Source organism: Hippocampus zosterae, unplaced genomic scaffold (genome assembly GCF_025434085.1).
Source record: "Hippocampus zosterae strain Florida unplaced genomic scaffold, ASM2543408v3 HiC_scaffold_255, whole genome shotgun sequence".
In the NCBI taxonomy this organism is placed as follows: domain Eukaryota; kingdom Metazoa; phylum Chordata; class Actinopteri; order Syngnathiformes; family Syngnathidae; genus Hippocampus; species Hippocampus zosterae.
The window spans coordinates 3,344-18,378 of record NW_026262833.1 but is presented as its reverse complement, the minus strand read 5'-3'; the positions used below and the strand labels follow the sequence as shown (position 1 = coordinate 18,378).

Below are 15,035 nucleotides of genomic sequence, written 5' to 3'. Positions count from 1 at the left end.
AGCTACACTGCCTTCTCAAAGCATAGCCGCGACGGCTTGTACGCCTGCAGGTGGTCCACGAACCGGCTCGAAAAGCACCCGCCTTCGCATTTCCCTTCGATCAGCTCAAACACCCGCAGCACCATCCTCTGCTCCTTCTCCTAGCTGTCCACCCGCACAAACGACTCGGGGGCATAGTTCAGGGCGTAGTTTTAGTTGAGCCAGACCTTCACCCTCCCCGCAGCATCAAGCCCGATCATTTTGCCCGTGATGTAGAAGAAGTTGTCGTACAGCTTGCTGATTGACCGGAAGCCCTCAAGTGCTCCTGTCAGGTAGTGGACTGCCAGAGGCTCTGGCAGCACAGGCTCGTCCGCCAGCAGTCTTGGTAGGGTGCTCTGTGTAAACCAGCAGCTGCTGCAGCCCGCTGCACATGCCCTCCTGCCGACTGGCCTGCACCCCCACCACGGGCACGGTGCCCCGGATGTGCCGCCGTTTTTTGTAGATCGAAAGCTCAGTGGCAAGTTCCTCCCCATGGTACAGCATCTGCCGGAACTCCTAGACGACGAATGCAGTGACCCTATGCCTGAGCAGCCTGCCGCGACCGGTGGAGCCAGCCGACTGCCACTCCTCGAGTCGGATGCCCCGATCCTGCTCCTGCCCGCCACTGCTGCCCATCAATCAATTAATCCCGGGCATATCCCATATCCTCCACCCCCTTAAACTTAAATACTGATTTTATTTGGTTCTGCAGCCATGAAGGTCAGACTCACCAGGGATCGCCTTGACTCGCTTGAGCGCAAGGCTGGGTCCATCGAAAGTGACTCGAATGTGTTCTTGCCAAGGCGGTTAGCTGCTCCACCATGTCTGCGAGCGATTAGAAAGGCATGAAGCTTCAATCTCCAAGTTGTAGGGCGCGGGGGCGGAGCTATCCCACAAATTTTGTGGGATGCGGTCGGACTTCGGTAAAGAAGTCTCCGGTTTCACAGGAAAGCAGTAGAAATGCCTTTAGATCCTGAACAGCCGTACTTACGATACCTAGCTCAAACTGCTCGACCAAGGGCAGACTCTTAAATCCCTTAAACTTGAAATTCAAAAGACCCAGGACTCCCTCCAAAAAACAATTTCACAGGACAGCTGCCGCCTAGAAACAGCCCTACTCGACCGCCACGAGCAGCTGGCTGCAACTCTGGCGGCCCTTAACAAATCCTGCGAACAGCAAGCCTAGACGTGCCATGCGACTCGGGCAAGCCATTCTGCGGCCGTCGAGAGTCTGCTCAAGTCAAAGCAATAGTTCTAGTACTCAGTCAGCCTGCAGATGGCCGAGCTGTAGAGCCAGGTCAGATCGTTTAAGAGCCAGGCCCGGCAGGAAACGCAGGCCGGGCTGGTCAGGCTCAAAGAACTCTGCGACTCCAGGTTTGCAGAACTCAAGGCTGAAATTACTGACCAGAAGGAGTTGTTGGCCCAGAACGCAGATGACATATAGCAGCTCCGGACAGAGGACAGAGCCTGTCGCTGCCTGGTGGAGGAGGTGGCCCAGCAGAGCAACCAGCAGGCCCTGCAGGGCAGAAAACTGGGCATGAAAGTGGAGCAGCTGCAGGAGGAGGTGCTGATAAACCTGGAGCACAGCAGCGAGTGCCTGGACAAGTACGAGGCGCTGACCCGCAAGATGTGTGAGCTGTGCAGCAGGCTGTAACCGCGGCCCGTCAAAAGGTGACATTTATAATGGAAGAAGCGGAACAAGACTACGACGTTAGCCGCCATGACTACTACCGAGGGCATTGGTGGCCCTTCCGTAACTTCCTGCAGACCCACCTCCTGGCCATCTTGTTGATGGTTCGCAGGAGGTTTGCTGCCCGCGCCTCGGGCAAGATGGAGGAGGAGGATCTGCCTCGCCTGCGGGACTGCGAGATGCCGGAAGTGTTGGTAGGCTGGCTGGCCGAGGAGCTGCGGAGGGCCGGGGTCATCACAAGCCAGGCCTTTCTGTGGATGATGCTAGGGTACTGGTTCTGGGACTTCGCTGGGATCGTTTTGTTGTTGCTCATGTAGCAAGGGCTGCGGCTGGCAGCCTCCATCTTCCTGTTCAACTGTCTGAATGTGCTGGCGCCCGACGCAGAGGGGGAGGCGCTGGGTGGGGCATCGGGGTGTGCCTGTGCCTGCTGGTCTCGAAGATGATGCAACAGAACGCAATCCGGGAGATGCAGATCCTGATGAACCAAGTGCGAGTGTGCCTGATCGGCACCCTCTACAAGCACTTCACCACTCTCAGCCATAACACCCTTTCCCGCAAGGACATCGGCAAGACGATCAGCCTCATCTCGGGGACATGACCAACCTCGAGTTCAAGATCATCTTCCTGTGCTACATGGTGGCCTTTCCTGTGCTGTTCCTGGGCACCTGCGTGGTGCTGGTGTTCCGCTGCGGCTGGGAGGGGCTGATCGGCCCTGGCTTCATTCTATTGAGCATCCCGGTCTCGCTGTGCGTCGGCAAGATCAGCGGGCGTATTCAGGGCGAGCTTAAGAAAGTGACTGATCAGCGCAATAAGCGCACCAAGGAGATGATCGAGCTGATCCGGCTGGTGAAGATGCACGGGTGGGAAGAAGCCTTCGAGTAGCGCATCAACGCCCTCAAGGCTGAGGAGACCAGCCAGTTCATGGAGTTCTACGCCTACAACTCAATTGTCAAGGCCTTTTCCAACAGCATCCCAGGCATCGCCTCCTTCCTGATCTTCGTGCTGATGCAGTTCTCCTCGCAGAACCTGACCAGCCCGGTGATCTTCTCCACTCTGGACCTGCTAAACTTCCTGCGCTTCAGCTTCATGATCGGCTCCCTCGGCCTCTTCTTCCTCTTTGAGCTGCAGGTTATTTCAGAACGCTTCTGTGATATTTTCAATTAGCATGACTTCCGCATGCAGGACTACGAAGTTGCCAAGGCAGGCGACCCTTCTGCTTGCAGGCCTGAGCAGGGCCTTCCGCGGAGAGCATGATCCTGCTCGCTGAGGATCACCCTTCCAACCACTCCAGCTCAGCCACCCCAGAGATCGAGCTCAAGGACCTGACTGCCTACTGGGACCTCGACAAGGAGCCTCCCCTCAAATCAGTAAATTTCACCTTCAAGGCGCGTACCCACTACGGGATCCTTGGACGGATCGGGGCGGGCAAGAGCACCCTCATCCAAGCGATCCTGCAGGACGTGCCTTACGTGACGGGCCGGGTGCAGGTGTCCGGGACACTGGCCTGCTTCGAGCAAGAGCCAGTGATCATCTCTGGCACGGTCAAGGACAACATCCTGTTCGGCCGGGAGTTCCGGCAGGACTGGTACCAGACCGTGATCGAGCACTGCTGCCTGATCGAGGACCTGCAGGAACTGCCCAACAGTGACCTCACTGAGATCGGCGAGAAGGGGGTGACGATTTCGGGGGGCCAGAAGGCGCGAATCAGCCTCGCCCGGGCGATCTACCAGGACGCAGATTTCTACCTGCTTGATGACCCGCTATCCGCAGTGGACGCCCGGGTGGCCAAGCGCATCTTCGAGGGAGTGGTGGGAGGACTGCTCGAGGACAAAGGCGTGTTGCTGGTGACCCATCTCGAGCAGTACGCCCGGAAGATGGACCACGTGCTGCTGATCGACCAGGGGCTGAAGGCCAGCGGGTCGGCGGGCTAGCTGTTCAGCAAGGACGAGAGCCTGCCTAGACAGAAGCTGCCGGCCGCAGGCAAGGAGGACACAACCAAGCTGCTTCTGAAATAGGTCGACTAGAACACCGAAGTGGAGTGGACAGACTACGTGCGGTACCTGGGCTCGGGTCGGGAATGGCTGCTGATCGGGCTGCTAGGGTTATTCATGCTGCTCAACGAGGGCTGCAATATCGCAGTGTTCCGGCTGTACGGCTAGTACATCCGCGTGCAGGCGGGGCTGTTCATGCCCCCGTAGAGGTACTTCGTGCTGATCGGCATGATCATCCTGCTGCAACTAACCACATTCTACCTCAAATACCTGACGATCAACAGGCTGATCTGCCTCAACAACAGGGGGCTGTACGCCGACATGGTCGGGCGCCTCAGCCGGGCCACTATTGCCCTACTACGACACAGTGCCCCTCGGACGGATCATCAACCGCACTTCCAATGACATCTCGGTGCTCGACCAGGCCGTCGGCTTGGCGTTTATCGACACCTTGGAGAGCGTGGTTCTGCTGCTGTCGATCTGCGTCAATGTGTTTGTGATCACGCCGATCTTCATCGTGCCCTGCGCGGTACTGATCGTGGTGGTGATCCTACTCTACTGGCAGAGCAAGCCCCTCATCGTGGCCTTCAAGGACCAGGAGCTGCGCACGAAGAGCCACCTCTACGACGAAATCAGCAATTCAGTGGCGGCGATGCGACAGGTGCAGCTGCTGGGACAGCAACAGCACTTCATTTCGCGGCTGTTCGGCTCTCTGGAGGTGACCACCCGTGCGAACAACGCCTACTGGTTCATCACTCGAGTGTTCACCTTCTACATGAACGTGTTCAGCAACATCAACTATTCGTTCGGACTGCTGCTGGGCATCCCGTTCAACTCGGACCAGCCGGCGAGTTCGGCACCAGCATTGCCTTCCTCAGCCTGTTCAACGAGACGATCATGTGGATGACCCGCCAGTCGATCAACCTCGAGGCCCTTATGATCAGTGCCAAGCGCATCCTCAATATGCACGAAATCCCCGTTTAGGCTTACCACCGTAGCCGACCGTGCCTGCTAAGCCGGTCTCTCAAGACTGCGCTATACGCTTCTTGAACGTGTCTCTGAAGTACCGGCCTGAGCTGGACCCTTCGCTCCAGCAGGTCAGCTTTGACATCCGCCGGGGTGAAAAGCTAGCGATCGTCGGGCGCACTGGCGCAGGCAAATCGTCGATTTTCCAGTGTCTGTTCCGGCTGACCGAGGTTGAGCCAGAGGGGGCGATCTACCTGGAGGGGCAGGACATCCGGACCCTCCCTTTGAAAGACCTGAGGATGAACTTCGGGTTGATCCCTCAAAGCCCTTTCCTGTTCAACGGCACCATCCGCGAGAACCTAGACCTCTTCAGCGAGCACACCGACTCTGAAATCGCAGAGGCGCTCAGGCTGTCGGGCCTAGAGGAGTATGTCCTTGGCCTGGCTGAAAAAACCAACACTGAGATCAAGTCTGCCCAGGACTTGTTCTCGCTCGGGCAAAAGCAGCTGGTCTGCCTGGCCCGCTGCCTCCTGAAAAAGGCCTCCTTTCTGCTCCTGGACTAAGCCACTGCCAGCGTCGACCCTGTTACCGATGAGTTCATTCAGCGCAGTCTCAAAAAGGACTTTCATGACTGCACCATCCTGACGATCGCACATCGACTGCGCACCATCGCGGACTATGACCGTGTGGTGGTGCTCGACCACGGCCGAGTGGCCGAGTCCGGCACGCCCCTCCATCTGATGTCCTCTGACCGAAGAGCGTCGACAAGCCCGGCATCTTCGCCCAAATGGTCAGAGACTCGGGTTAGCCCCACGAGATCCTTGAGATTGCCAAGCAGGCCCACCTGTGATTATTCACGAATCACTCCCGCTTCTGATTGCGCGACTTCAGTCTGGCCGGACCGGGCGAGTACTACCCCATGGCCTGGCTCGCTATGTGGTCATGAATGACCTTCTCGTCCTCGCCCATTCCGTTATTGCTAACCTCGAAGGTCATCGGGTGTTGCCGCAGGTAGGCGATCAGAGGGAACCGTCCAGAATGCGGTTGGAGTTGAGCTTGACATGTCGGATGACCCTAGCCAGGGGGAACACCAGCCCTTTGAGCCCGTTGTAAGAGAGGTCGATCTGCCGCGCACCTGAAAGCTGTAGCCTGTTTTCCAGCAGGTTGTCCCTGAGCTCCAATGTGTCAAGAGCCCGTCCGCCAAGGGCATCGAAGATGAGCAAGGCAGAGGCGTTGCCCAACCTACAAGAGTTCATCCTGAGTACGGCGAGACGAGTCATCATGGCAAGAGTGTGGCCGATCTTCTGAGGCAGGGGTTGAGATTGTTGCCCGAAAGGTCAAGCTGGCGCAGGCAGTTGTTCCGACTGAAATTGAAGACAAACTTGTTGAGGGCTTCGCTGCTGAGCCTGCACTGGCTGATGTTCAGCCTCTCGATCAGGCAGTACTCCTGGGACAGCAGCCTGGCTAGGTGCGCCATGCTGTTCACCCCAAACTCGTTGTGAGCCACGTCCAGTTCCAGCAGCTAGCAGGTCTTGAGTGGCTTACTCAGCAGGGCGAAGGTCATGTCTCCGAGTTTGTTCTTGCGCAGGGTCAGTAACTCCATCCTGCGGTTTTTCATGGCCTGCGCCAGCACCTCGAGCTGGGCATCCCCTATCTCCAGGTAGTCCAGTCCGAGCTTGCACACAGGGGCCTCTGCGATCAGATCTGCCAGGGCTTTTACTGCCCCGTCGTTTATAGCATTCCTCGAAAATCCTTCATCCGAGCTCAGATCCAGCCGCGACAGCACTTTGCTGCTCGCCAGATATGCACACAACTGCTGGATGTCCTTCGGCGAGAGGCCAGTATTGCGAAGTATCAGCTCCTGGACCGACAGCAGGCAGGGGTCCAGTAACGGCTCGAACCCCCCCTTGAGGTCGTTATGGGACAGACTCAGCCGCGCAGGCTCACCCTCTCTCAGAATGTCTAGCAAGGGGCCCACGCTTTTCCGGTTCAGGCCTAGCTGCGACAAGTCTATTGACTGATCATCGCAGGTGCGGCTGACTCGCTGCTAGAACAGGTTGAACTGCTTTTGTGAGTAGCGTGGCAGCTTGGTCAGCAGCAGGCTGGACAGCAGGCTCGGCTGGATGCAGGCGCTCTGCCTGCGGGCCTGCCTCATGCTCATGTGGGTGCGTGGACGGGCGGAAGACCTGCCCGTCCTGAACCGATTTTTCAGCTCGCCTTCAAACTGCTCGTTCATCTTCTCCACGTTGAGACTGACTCTCGCACGCCGACGGTCTTCCCGATCCGTGGCCGCAGCCTTCTTGATGGTGCGGATGTCGGCACTCTCGCGGCGGACCCAGCTCATGATCTCCCCTATGCGGTGATCATACTCCGCAGGGGCCCCGCTGGAAGGCCGAGGCTTGACCCGAGAGTGCATAATTATTGATTGGCAGATGGAAGCCGGGCGGCGCAGAGAGAAGCGGTACCTGAACGACCGGCAGTACAAGGTGCTGATCAGCCTGGGCGGCACGGCCCTCGCGGGGGCCATGAGCTACGTGCTGATCTATCTAGTGTTACTGCTCCAGAACTGATTGTGACTCTGACTTAATACCATGCAGGACCCTATCCGGTCGGTCTCGCCATGGCAGTCCGAGGAAGACTTCAGCATGCCGGCCCGCAACCCCCCGCCCCGCCGCACTCGCATCCGCCTCCTGCCCGCCGCTAGCTGCATAAGTCTTGTTTTCCTTACGGGTCTGGCAAATTGCTGTTTGACAAGGCCGCAAGGCCACTGAAGCTCAAGAAGTCGGGCTCGCTGCCCAGGGAGCAACGGGTACCGGACCTGGCGTGCGCCAGGCTGACTCGTTACCAGTTCTACCTGTTTACAAAGCTGAACATCCGGCAGCCAAGCACAGAGAACCAGCCTGCAGGAAGGACGAGCCTGCCGCTATTCCGATCAAACAAGGAGCGTCTGCTATCACCCAAGAACACAAGCCTAAGCAAGTACTCACTTTTCAAGGACGTGATTTGATGAGGGATTATCTGGGCATGTATAATCGATCGGACAGAATTCATTATCTATAACAAATTGATGAGTTATTATGGGACAGGAACCGGGTACTCCTCCTACGGTAGCTACTACAACTACTACTATCCGCCTCTTCCCTTTGAGGATTACGCCAAGAAACAGAGGGATCCCCTCTTTGTTGATAACTACAACTAGCCCCCTTTGGAGGTCCAGCCCACCCCTGAGGAGGTCGCCGGCCTCGTCGCTGAGGCAAGGGAGGTCAAGCGAGGGCTTGCCTAGCTCGAGAAGTCTTTCTTCAGCCACACCAACTTCTTCGTTGTGTCGGTCAAGTGGTTCAACATTTGGAAGGCGGCCTGCCAGTACGACGATATTCAGGACGGAGTGGTGCCACCCGAAGTGGGGCGCATCAAGGTGCCGGGGGCGAACGGGGACATCGTTTCGGACCGGAAGAGCTACCTCGCGCTTTCCGGGGACCAGGCCTACCGAAATATCTTCCTGAAGAAGGAGTTGAAGATAAACTAGAATTACTTCCTGGTGACCGAGGACGTCTGGCAGCATTTCCGGAAATATAAAGGCAACGAGATCCCCCGCTTCATGCGGGACGTCAAGGGGCAGGGCCAGATCGTGGACGTTACCCTCGTCCCCTTCGAAGTGCTCTACTTCTTTAACAGCTCGCTCAAGCGGGTCGAGCGCGGCGAGACCAAGATGCTGCGCACCTGGGTGCAGTTCGACAAGACGGCCACCATCGGGGACGTGCGGGCCTTCCTCAAGGGCAAGATCGAGGAGGAGTTCAAGGAGCACAAAACCGAGCTTGAAAAAGACTACCTCCGCATCTGGCAGCTGGACGAGCAGGTCACCATGGGCCGCTGGATTGACGAGATGGAAAAGCTCTGCAGGATGCACAAGGGCTGGACCTACCGCCTGCAGATCGAGGCGCCTCTGCTGACGGACGACGCCTCGCTTCTGCTGGACCACAGCTTCGGGCCCGAGACCAAACTGGTCGCCGAAATCCTCAGCTCGAACGAGACCTGGATCTTCTTCAACAAGAAGACGCCGATCGTGAGCAAGTGCGACCACTGCGACCGCACGAGCGAGCTGACCTTCGCTGCTCCTGCAAGGTGGCCTACTACTGTTCCCAGGTCTGCAAGAAATCCAACAAGGAGCGCCACCGCTACCGCTGCGAGACCGACACCATTTCCGAGGAGGAGGTGACCGACTTGGTGAAGACTCCCGAGTCGCGGATGGGGATGGTGGGCCTGCGCAACCTGGGCAACACGTGCTACATGAACAGCGGTTGCAGTGCGTCACGCACATCGCCCCGCTCACCCAGTACATCCTGGAAAACAGGCAGGTGCCCGACTACAACACCAACAACCCCCTGGGCTCCATCGACGCGGGGCTGGCCAAGGCCTACTGCGAGCTGGTGAAGAGCCTTTATTTCGGCCGGGACGAGGTCGTCGCCCCTGTCAAGTTCAAGAAGGCCATCGGCGCCTTCCAGCCTATGTTCTCCGGCTACAGCCAGCAGGACTCGGGCGAGTTCCTGTCCTACCTGCTCGACGGGCTGCACGAGGACCTCAACCGCATCAAGAAGAAGGAGTACATCGAGAGCTCAGAAGACTTCAGCCGGTCCGACGAGGTGATGGCTGACGAGGCCTGGGAAAACTTCAGGCGGCGCAACGACTCAGTCATCGTCGACCACCTTTACGGGCAGTACAAGTCCACGGTCGAGTGCAACACCTGCCCAATTTCTCGATCACCTTCGACCCCTTCCTGATCCTGCAGCTGCCCATCCCCCTCAAGAAGACCAAGACCTTCGAGTTTTATGTGTGCAATGACCGGTTCGAGTTCTTCGCCTGCAAGGTGACCTACGACTCGAAGGACACGCCCTCCCTCCGAAGCTGTTACGAGACGGGCTGCCGCGAGCACGGGCTGACTGTAGCCCCAGCCTTCTTCGCCTACGCGGCTTCCAATTACTTCTGCGAGTTCATCTCGGCCGACGCCAGCGAGGTGGAGACCATCCGCAAGAACTACAAGGACCGGAAGTCGGTGGTACTGCGGCCACTGGCGGAATGGTAGCAGGCTGTGCCAAGGAGAATCAGACCAACCTCATCCTCACCAACTACTTTATGAGCGAGCGCGACTACTACCAGCGTAAGTGCCTGGCCCTGGTCCGCCTGCTGGTGGTCGATAAGACCTGGACCCTCAAGCAAGTGCTTGAGCACATGCTCTCGGATTACCGTGTGGCCCTGCCGGACTACGACCCAAACAAAACCGCCGAGGAAAACTTCGGCCCGCTGATCGCCTCCGGAAAGCTGAAGGTGACATACTGCAAGTCCTTCGGGCTGAACTGCCCCTTCTGTGAAAAGCGGTGCGACGGCTGCCCGATCCCCTTCTCCGACACGTCCTATGAGAAGATCTTCAAGTCCGACAAGGTGGAGTTTGAGTTGAACTGGCACAAGGAGCACTTCGAGGGCGTGGGCGAGCGCATCGAGAAGCGCCACGGCGAGCTGAGCACTGGCTACTCTGCGTACTACTACAGCCGGGGCTACGAGCACGAGAACGCCGAGCCGTGCAGCATCGAGGACTGCTTCCGGCTGTTCGAAGAGACCGAGATCCTCGACAAGGACAACATGTGGTACTGCAACAAGTGCAAGGAGTTCGTCTGCGCCCGCAAGACCATGCAGATCTTCAAGCTGCCGGCCGTGCTGGTCATCTGCCTCAAGCGCTTCAAGTCCCAGAACAAGCTCTACATGAAGAAGATCAACTCTCTGGTACGCTACCCCACCGAGGGGCTGCTCGCCGGCGAGTACGCCATCCGCAAGGAAGACAAGGCCTCATCCTACAACCTGTTCGGGGTGAGCAACCACATGGGCGGGATGGGCGGCGGGCACTACACGGCCAACTGCCTGGACCACGCCTCGGGCAAGTGGGTCGAGTACGATGACTCGCACATCCGGGTCATGGGCAAGCCCAAATAGCCCGACCCCTAGTCCTACATCCTCTTCTACCAGCGCAATGCTGATGCATGATCCCCATCATCAATCATCCATACTTTAATTCCATTTAGATTACTCGACAGGGCTCGGCTGAAGGGAGCCCGTTACATATTGGGACTCGGGCAGGCAGGCTGGCCGGTTGGTTGAATGGCTCAGGAATTACTGGACCATGATTTTTGATGAATTTTAATCTTTTACTAGATGGGGACCTGGCTTTTGAAGAAAGATATAAACCCTTAAAAAACAAACAAATAGTAATAAAAGATTATTCCACCAGCAATACCGTTATTTTAAACCTCAGATTATATTAGCAATGACCAACCTTTCACTGCAATAAATATTGGTGCTAATGAGGTCAGCTCGTGAAGAAGCGGCCTCCCTCGGCGTTGCGGGAGTAGCCGGGGTTGGTCTGCCGTTCGTGGTAGTCGTTGTAGATGTACTCGCTGCGGATCGTCCCCGGGAACTTGTGGGCCTTGATCTGCTTGCTCCCCAGCAGCCCCATCTCCTTCAGCGTCAGGATCGACTGGTGCCCCCACGAGTCGTAGTCCGGCTCGTCTCTAACGATATCCTTGACCACCCGATTGGCCCGATGCTCCTTGCGGGGCGACTTGTGGTCAGTTATACTTTTCGCCAGACACCCCATCGTGCTGTCCGAGGGGTACGAAGTCTTGCCGAACTCAGAGAAGCTGCCCTGCAGGGTGGTCCTGAACTTCTCTGCGTTGTTGTAAGTCTTTTCCATGGAATATTGATCGATGATACATCTGGAAAGCAAGGCTGTTGGAGAAGCCAGGCCTGCTGCGGGTAATGAATGGACTTGGAGAATCACTTGGCGAGGAAGAGCTTCTTCACCCGCCTCTTGACCTACTTGGGGGTCACTTCGAGCACGAATGCGAGGATCGAGTAGTCGAGGCCGAACAGGGCCACCTGCCTTTCTAGCAGCTGCTGCTGGCCGGCCGTCCATCTAGCCTTAGCTCGGCGCCCATCCCGCGAGCCTGACAGCCTGAGCCCTTCAGCGATAACAGCGAGGGTTTCTTTGGGTTCCCCCCTCAAGGAATGCTCCTCAGTGGAGCGCACTTCAAAGCAGTCGGTCTTGTCTTTCATCTGGGCTACATTTTAGTTATGAAATAGGGCGGCGGTGGCCTTTATAACGTTGCTAATCAGGCCCGATCTATTTCTTTTATTGTCAGGCATTATTATGTTGGATAGCAAGGACTTTGACCCCCTGCAGTATCTCAACGAGAGGTTTCCTGATGAGTCCTCCCTCAGCGGGCTTGATGACTAGATTGGCGAGCTGACTGCTCAGCTGCAGAAGGTCGACGAGGAGCTTAGCAAAGAGGTGCTCGAGCACGCCCTGGCCTCACAGGAAGTGATGGGCGAAGTCGCACGGGCGCACGAGGTCAGCCAGGACATCATCGCAGATATCCGGGAGATCAAGCAGAAAGCCAGTGAGAGCGAAGAACTGGTCTACGAAATGTGCAAAGACCTCAAATCCCTCGACATCGCCAAGCGAAACCTCACCGGCAGCATCACGGTCCTTAAGAAGTTCATCATGATGGTCACGGCCTACGAGCAGCTCCGGGCATCCTGCGAAGCCCGGAAGTACGCGAAGACTGCCCACCTGGTCAGCGCCTTCAAAGAAATGGCAGTCCATTTCCGCAGCTACGAGGAAGTGCCCCAGATCAACGATCTGCTTAGGGACTTCAACGAACTCATTGGCGAGCTTAAGCAACAGCTGCAGGAGGACTTCGAGGACTACGACCAGGGCAAGCTCAAGCCTGAGGAGTTCAAGTAGGTCTGTGCGGTGGTCGAGGCACTCGGCGATCCTTTCTTACCAGAATTCATCCGCCATGCGGCTCGTATCCTTATCAAGCCTTATGAGGAGGCGTTTGGGGCGCCTGACCAATCAACCCTCGAGAATGTCGAGCGAAGGTATGGCTGGCTCAAGCGTAAGTTAGACGACTTTGGGCAGAAATACGAGCCGGTGGTGCCAAAGGCCTGGGGACTGTCCGTGAATCTGTACTTCGAGTTCTGCGCGGTCACCAAAGTGCAATTGCTAAGGGTTTTAGAGGGCCGTGAGCAGCCAGTGGCCTTCATCATGAAAGCACTGGACGTCACCCAAAAATTCGAGGCCCGTGCGGCCGACGACGTGGAGCAGCGGCTCAAAGCGGCCGGAAAAACACTTGAAGGTCTTCGTATCCGAGACTCCATCTCCAGCGGCTTCCTCAACTTCATGGCGCCTTACATAACCTCCTAGTAATAGACCCTACGTGAGAACATGGCCCGCGCCCTGGAGGGGGACCGGGTCGACCTGTCCTCAGAACTGAACGTCTACAGCTCTGCACTGCTGACGTTCAACGGGCTCAAAGGTTTCATCAAACGAGCCTCGGGGTACTTCAAGGGGCGACTGGTGGGTGATGTGGTGAAGGTGGTCCGCAAGGTGCTCGGGGTGTACTTGAACGAGCTGGCCAGCCGCCTGGCCCGCGAGGACAGGGCCCGCCGTGACGAGCTGGAGACTGCTGTCTGCTTTATCATCAACACGTGCGAGTACTGCAAAGATGCCATCTCTCCGCTGGAAGAGATGCTCATGTCCCTGGACTCGCAGGAGGTCAATCTGCAGGAGGAGAACTAGCGGTGCTCGAGCCTGATCAGCAAGTGCTTCGAGCTGTTCCTCTCGACCATCGATTTCAAGCTCGAAGAGGCAACCCGGTTCCTCGACAAGGCTGGGTTCTGGGACAAACTGGAGTCGGTTGAGGACTCGCTGCCCTACGTGAAGGAGACCAAGCTGCTGCTGCACCGCCATGTGTAGAGGGTCAAGCGCGTCATCGCCCGCACCTACGTGTTCTTCTATCTGAATAAGCTGGTGCTGGGGGTTGTCACCCGCCTTCACGCACAGTTCTTAAAGCTGCGAAGGCCCCCGAACAAGGCCATCTTCCAACTGCAGATGGACGTTGCCGAGCTCAAGGAGGTGCTGCTAGGACTGGGCAAGGACGACAAGGCCAACGAAAAGGCGGTCTCGTCCTTCCGAGCCTTCACCAACAAGGCCGTCGCCCGGCTGGAGAACCTCCTCAAGTTGGTGGAAATGAGTCTGGACAATTTCACTGCCCAGTTCGAAAGGCTATCCGAGCAGCCGAGCGTGCAGGAGCTGGACAAAGTACTGGCCGTGAAGGGCCTCAAACGCAGTGACGTGGCCGCGCTGGTCCGCGTGCTCGAAACCCGGGGGCTGTGAGCCAATATCATACAATGTGCAGGTCATTTGCGGTGAGCCAGGTACCCCGCGCGCGGCAGCATCCCCACCGTGTCACTCTTGAGGGAAAAGGTCATGACCGTCCGCCCCACCTGCATGGCCACCAGCTCTGCCCCGAACCTCGAGGAGCGGGTCACCCGAGCCAGCGTGCCGAACTTGGAGTGGTTGTCGAAGAGGACGAACTTGCGGTCGCGGTACATGATGTGGGCGTGGATCCTGCTGACACTGATATCGGACATGCGGATCTCGCAGGAGTGGCCCCTGCCGAGCTTGATGGTCTCGCCCTTTTCGGGCTCGGCGATAAGGTGCAGGATCTTTTCGCCGTCAGCCCTGCCCTCGGTCAGGGACTCGAGCATGATGTAGGGGCGGGTCGGCTTTTCGATCTTGAACATCTGGGTCTCCAGGCCCTTGCGGATGACCTTGAGCGGGAAGGGCACTCCGCACAGCTCGCAGTTGAACTTGGTGAAGTTGTATTGCGTGGAAATGCCGTTCGGCTGCTTCTTGATCTTGGAGTCGATCCACGACCGCAGGCACTGTACGTGCACCATCAGGCAGCTGCCCTTGCACTCGCACGGCGACACCAGGTAGTTTTCCTCGCTGGTCTCGTCCCCCAGGCAGAACTTGCAGCTGCCCTCGATCAGCTCGTCAGGCGCCACGTAGGCCGAGTTCTCGTTGTCCAGGAAGGCAGTCTCTCTGAGGGAGTAGGTCCTGCAGTCGTCCTTGTACTCGAGCACCATGAACTCCATGCGGCCGAGCTTGATGACATCGCCCTTGTCCATGCTGTAGCCCTTCTGGTAGCCCTCCTTGTTCTTGAGCGCCCGCACCACCAGGTAGGGGTCGCTGAAGTTGTTCTAGGCCTGGCTCGCCGAGTTGTTTTCAGGTACCCCCATCGAGAAGACTGGGTCTTCGCAGCCAGGGAATTTCTAGACGTTAACTGAATTCAAAAGTAACAGTCCATCGGGATGCGCCCCCTCCGGGCGTCCGCCACTGACACTAGTTCGATTTCGGAGCCTGGTCAGCACCTCACTTTTTTCGTTGCGGAACATCTTGCAGCTGCCCTCCACCCGGAACTTGCGCTGCGTGATGCTGTCACTCTCGAAGTCGAACAGCCCGTGAGAGTCCTTCT

At 57.5% G+C, this 15,035-nt stretch overlaps 1 protein-coding gene across 1 annotated transcript; it reads left to right on the top strand.

Annotated features, from left to right (window-relative positions):
* The first annotated feature begins 2,958 nt into the window (after positions 1–2,958).
* On the top strand, positions 2,959–5,611 carry LOC127594778 (ATP-binding cassette sub-family C member 2-like). The gene is given in 5 exon segments (XM_052056541.1): positions 2,959–3,618; positions 3,907–4,023; positions 4,124–4,546; positions 4,698–5,455; positions 5,557–5,611. Coding segments are annotated over 5 exon segments (2,013 nt in total).
* Positions 5,612–15,035: the final 9,424 nt, after the last annotated feature.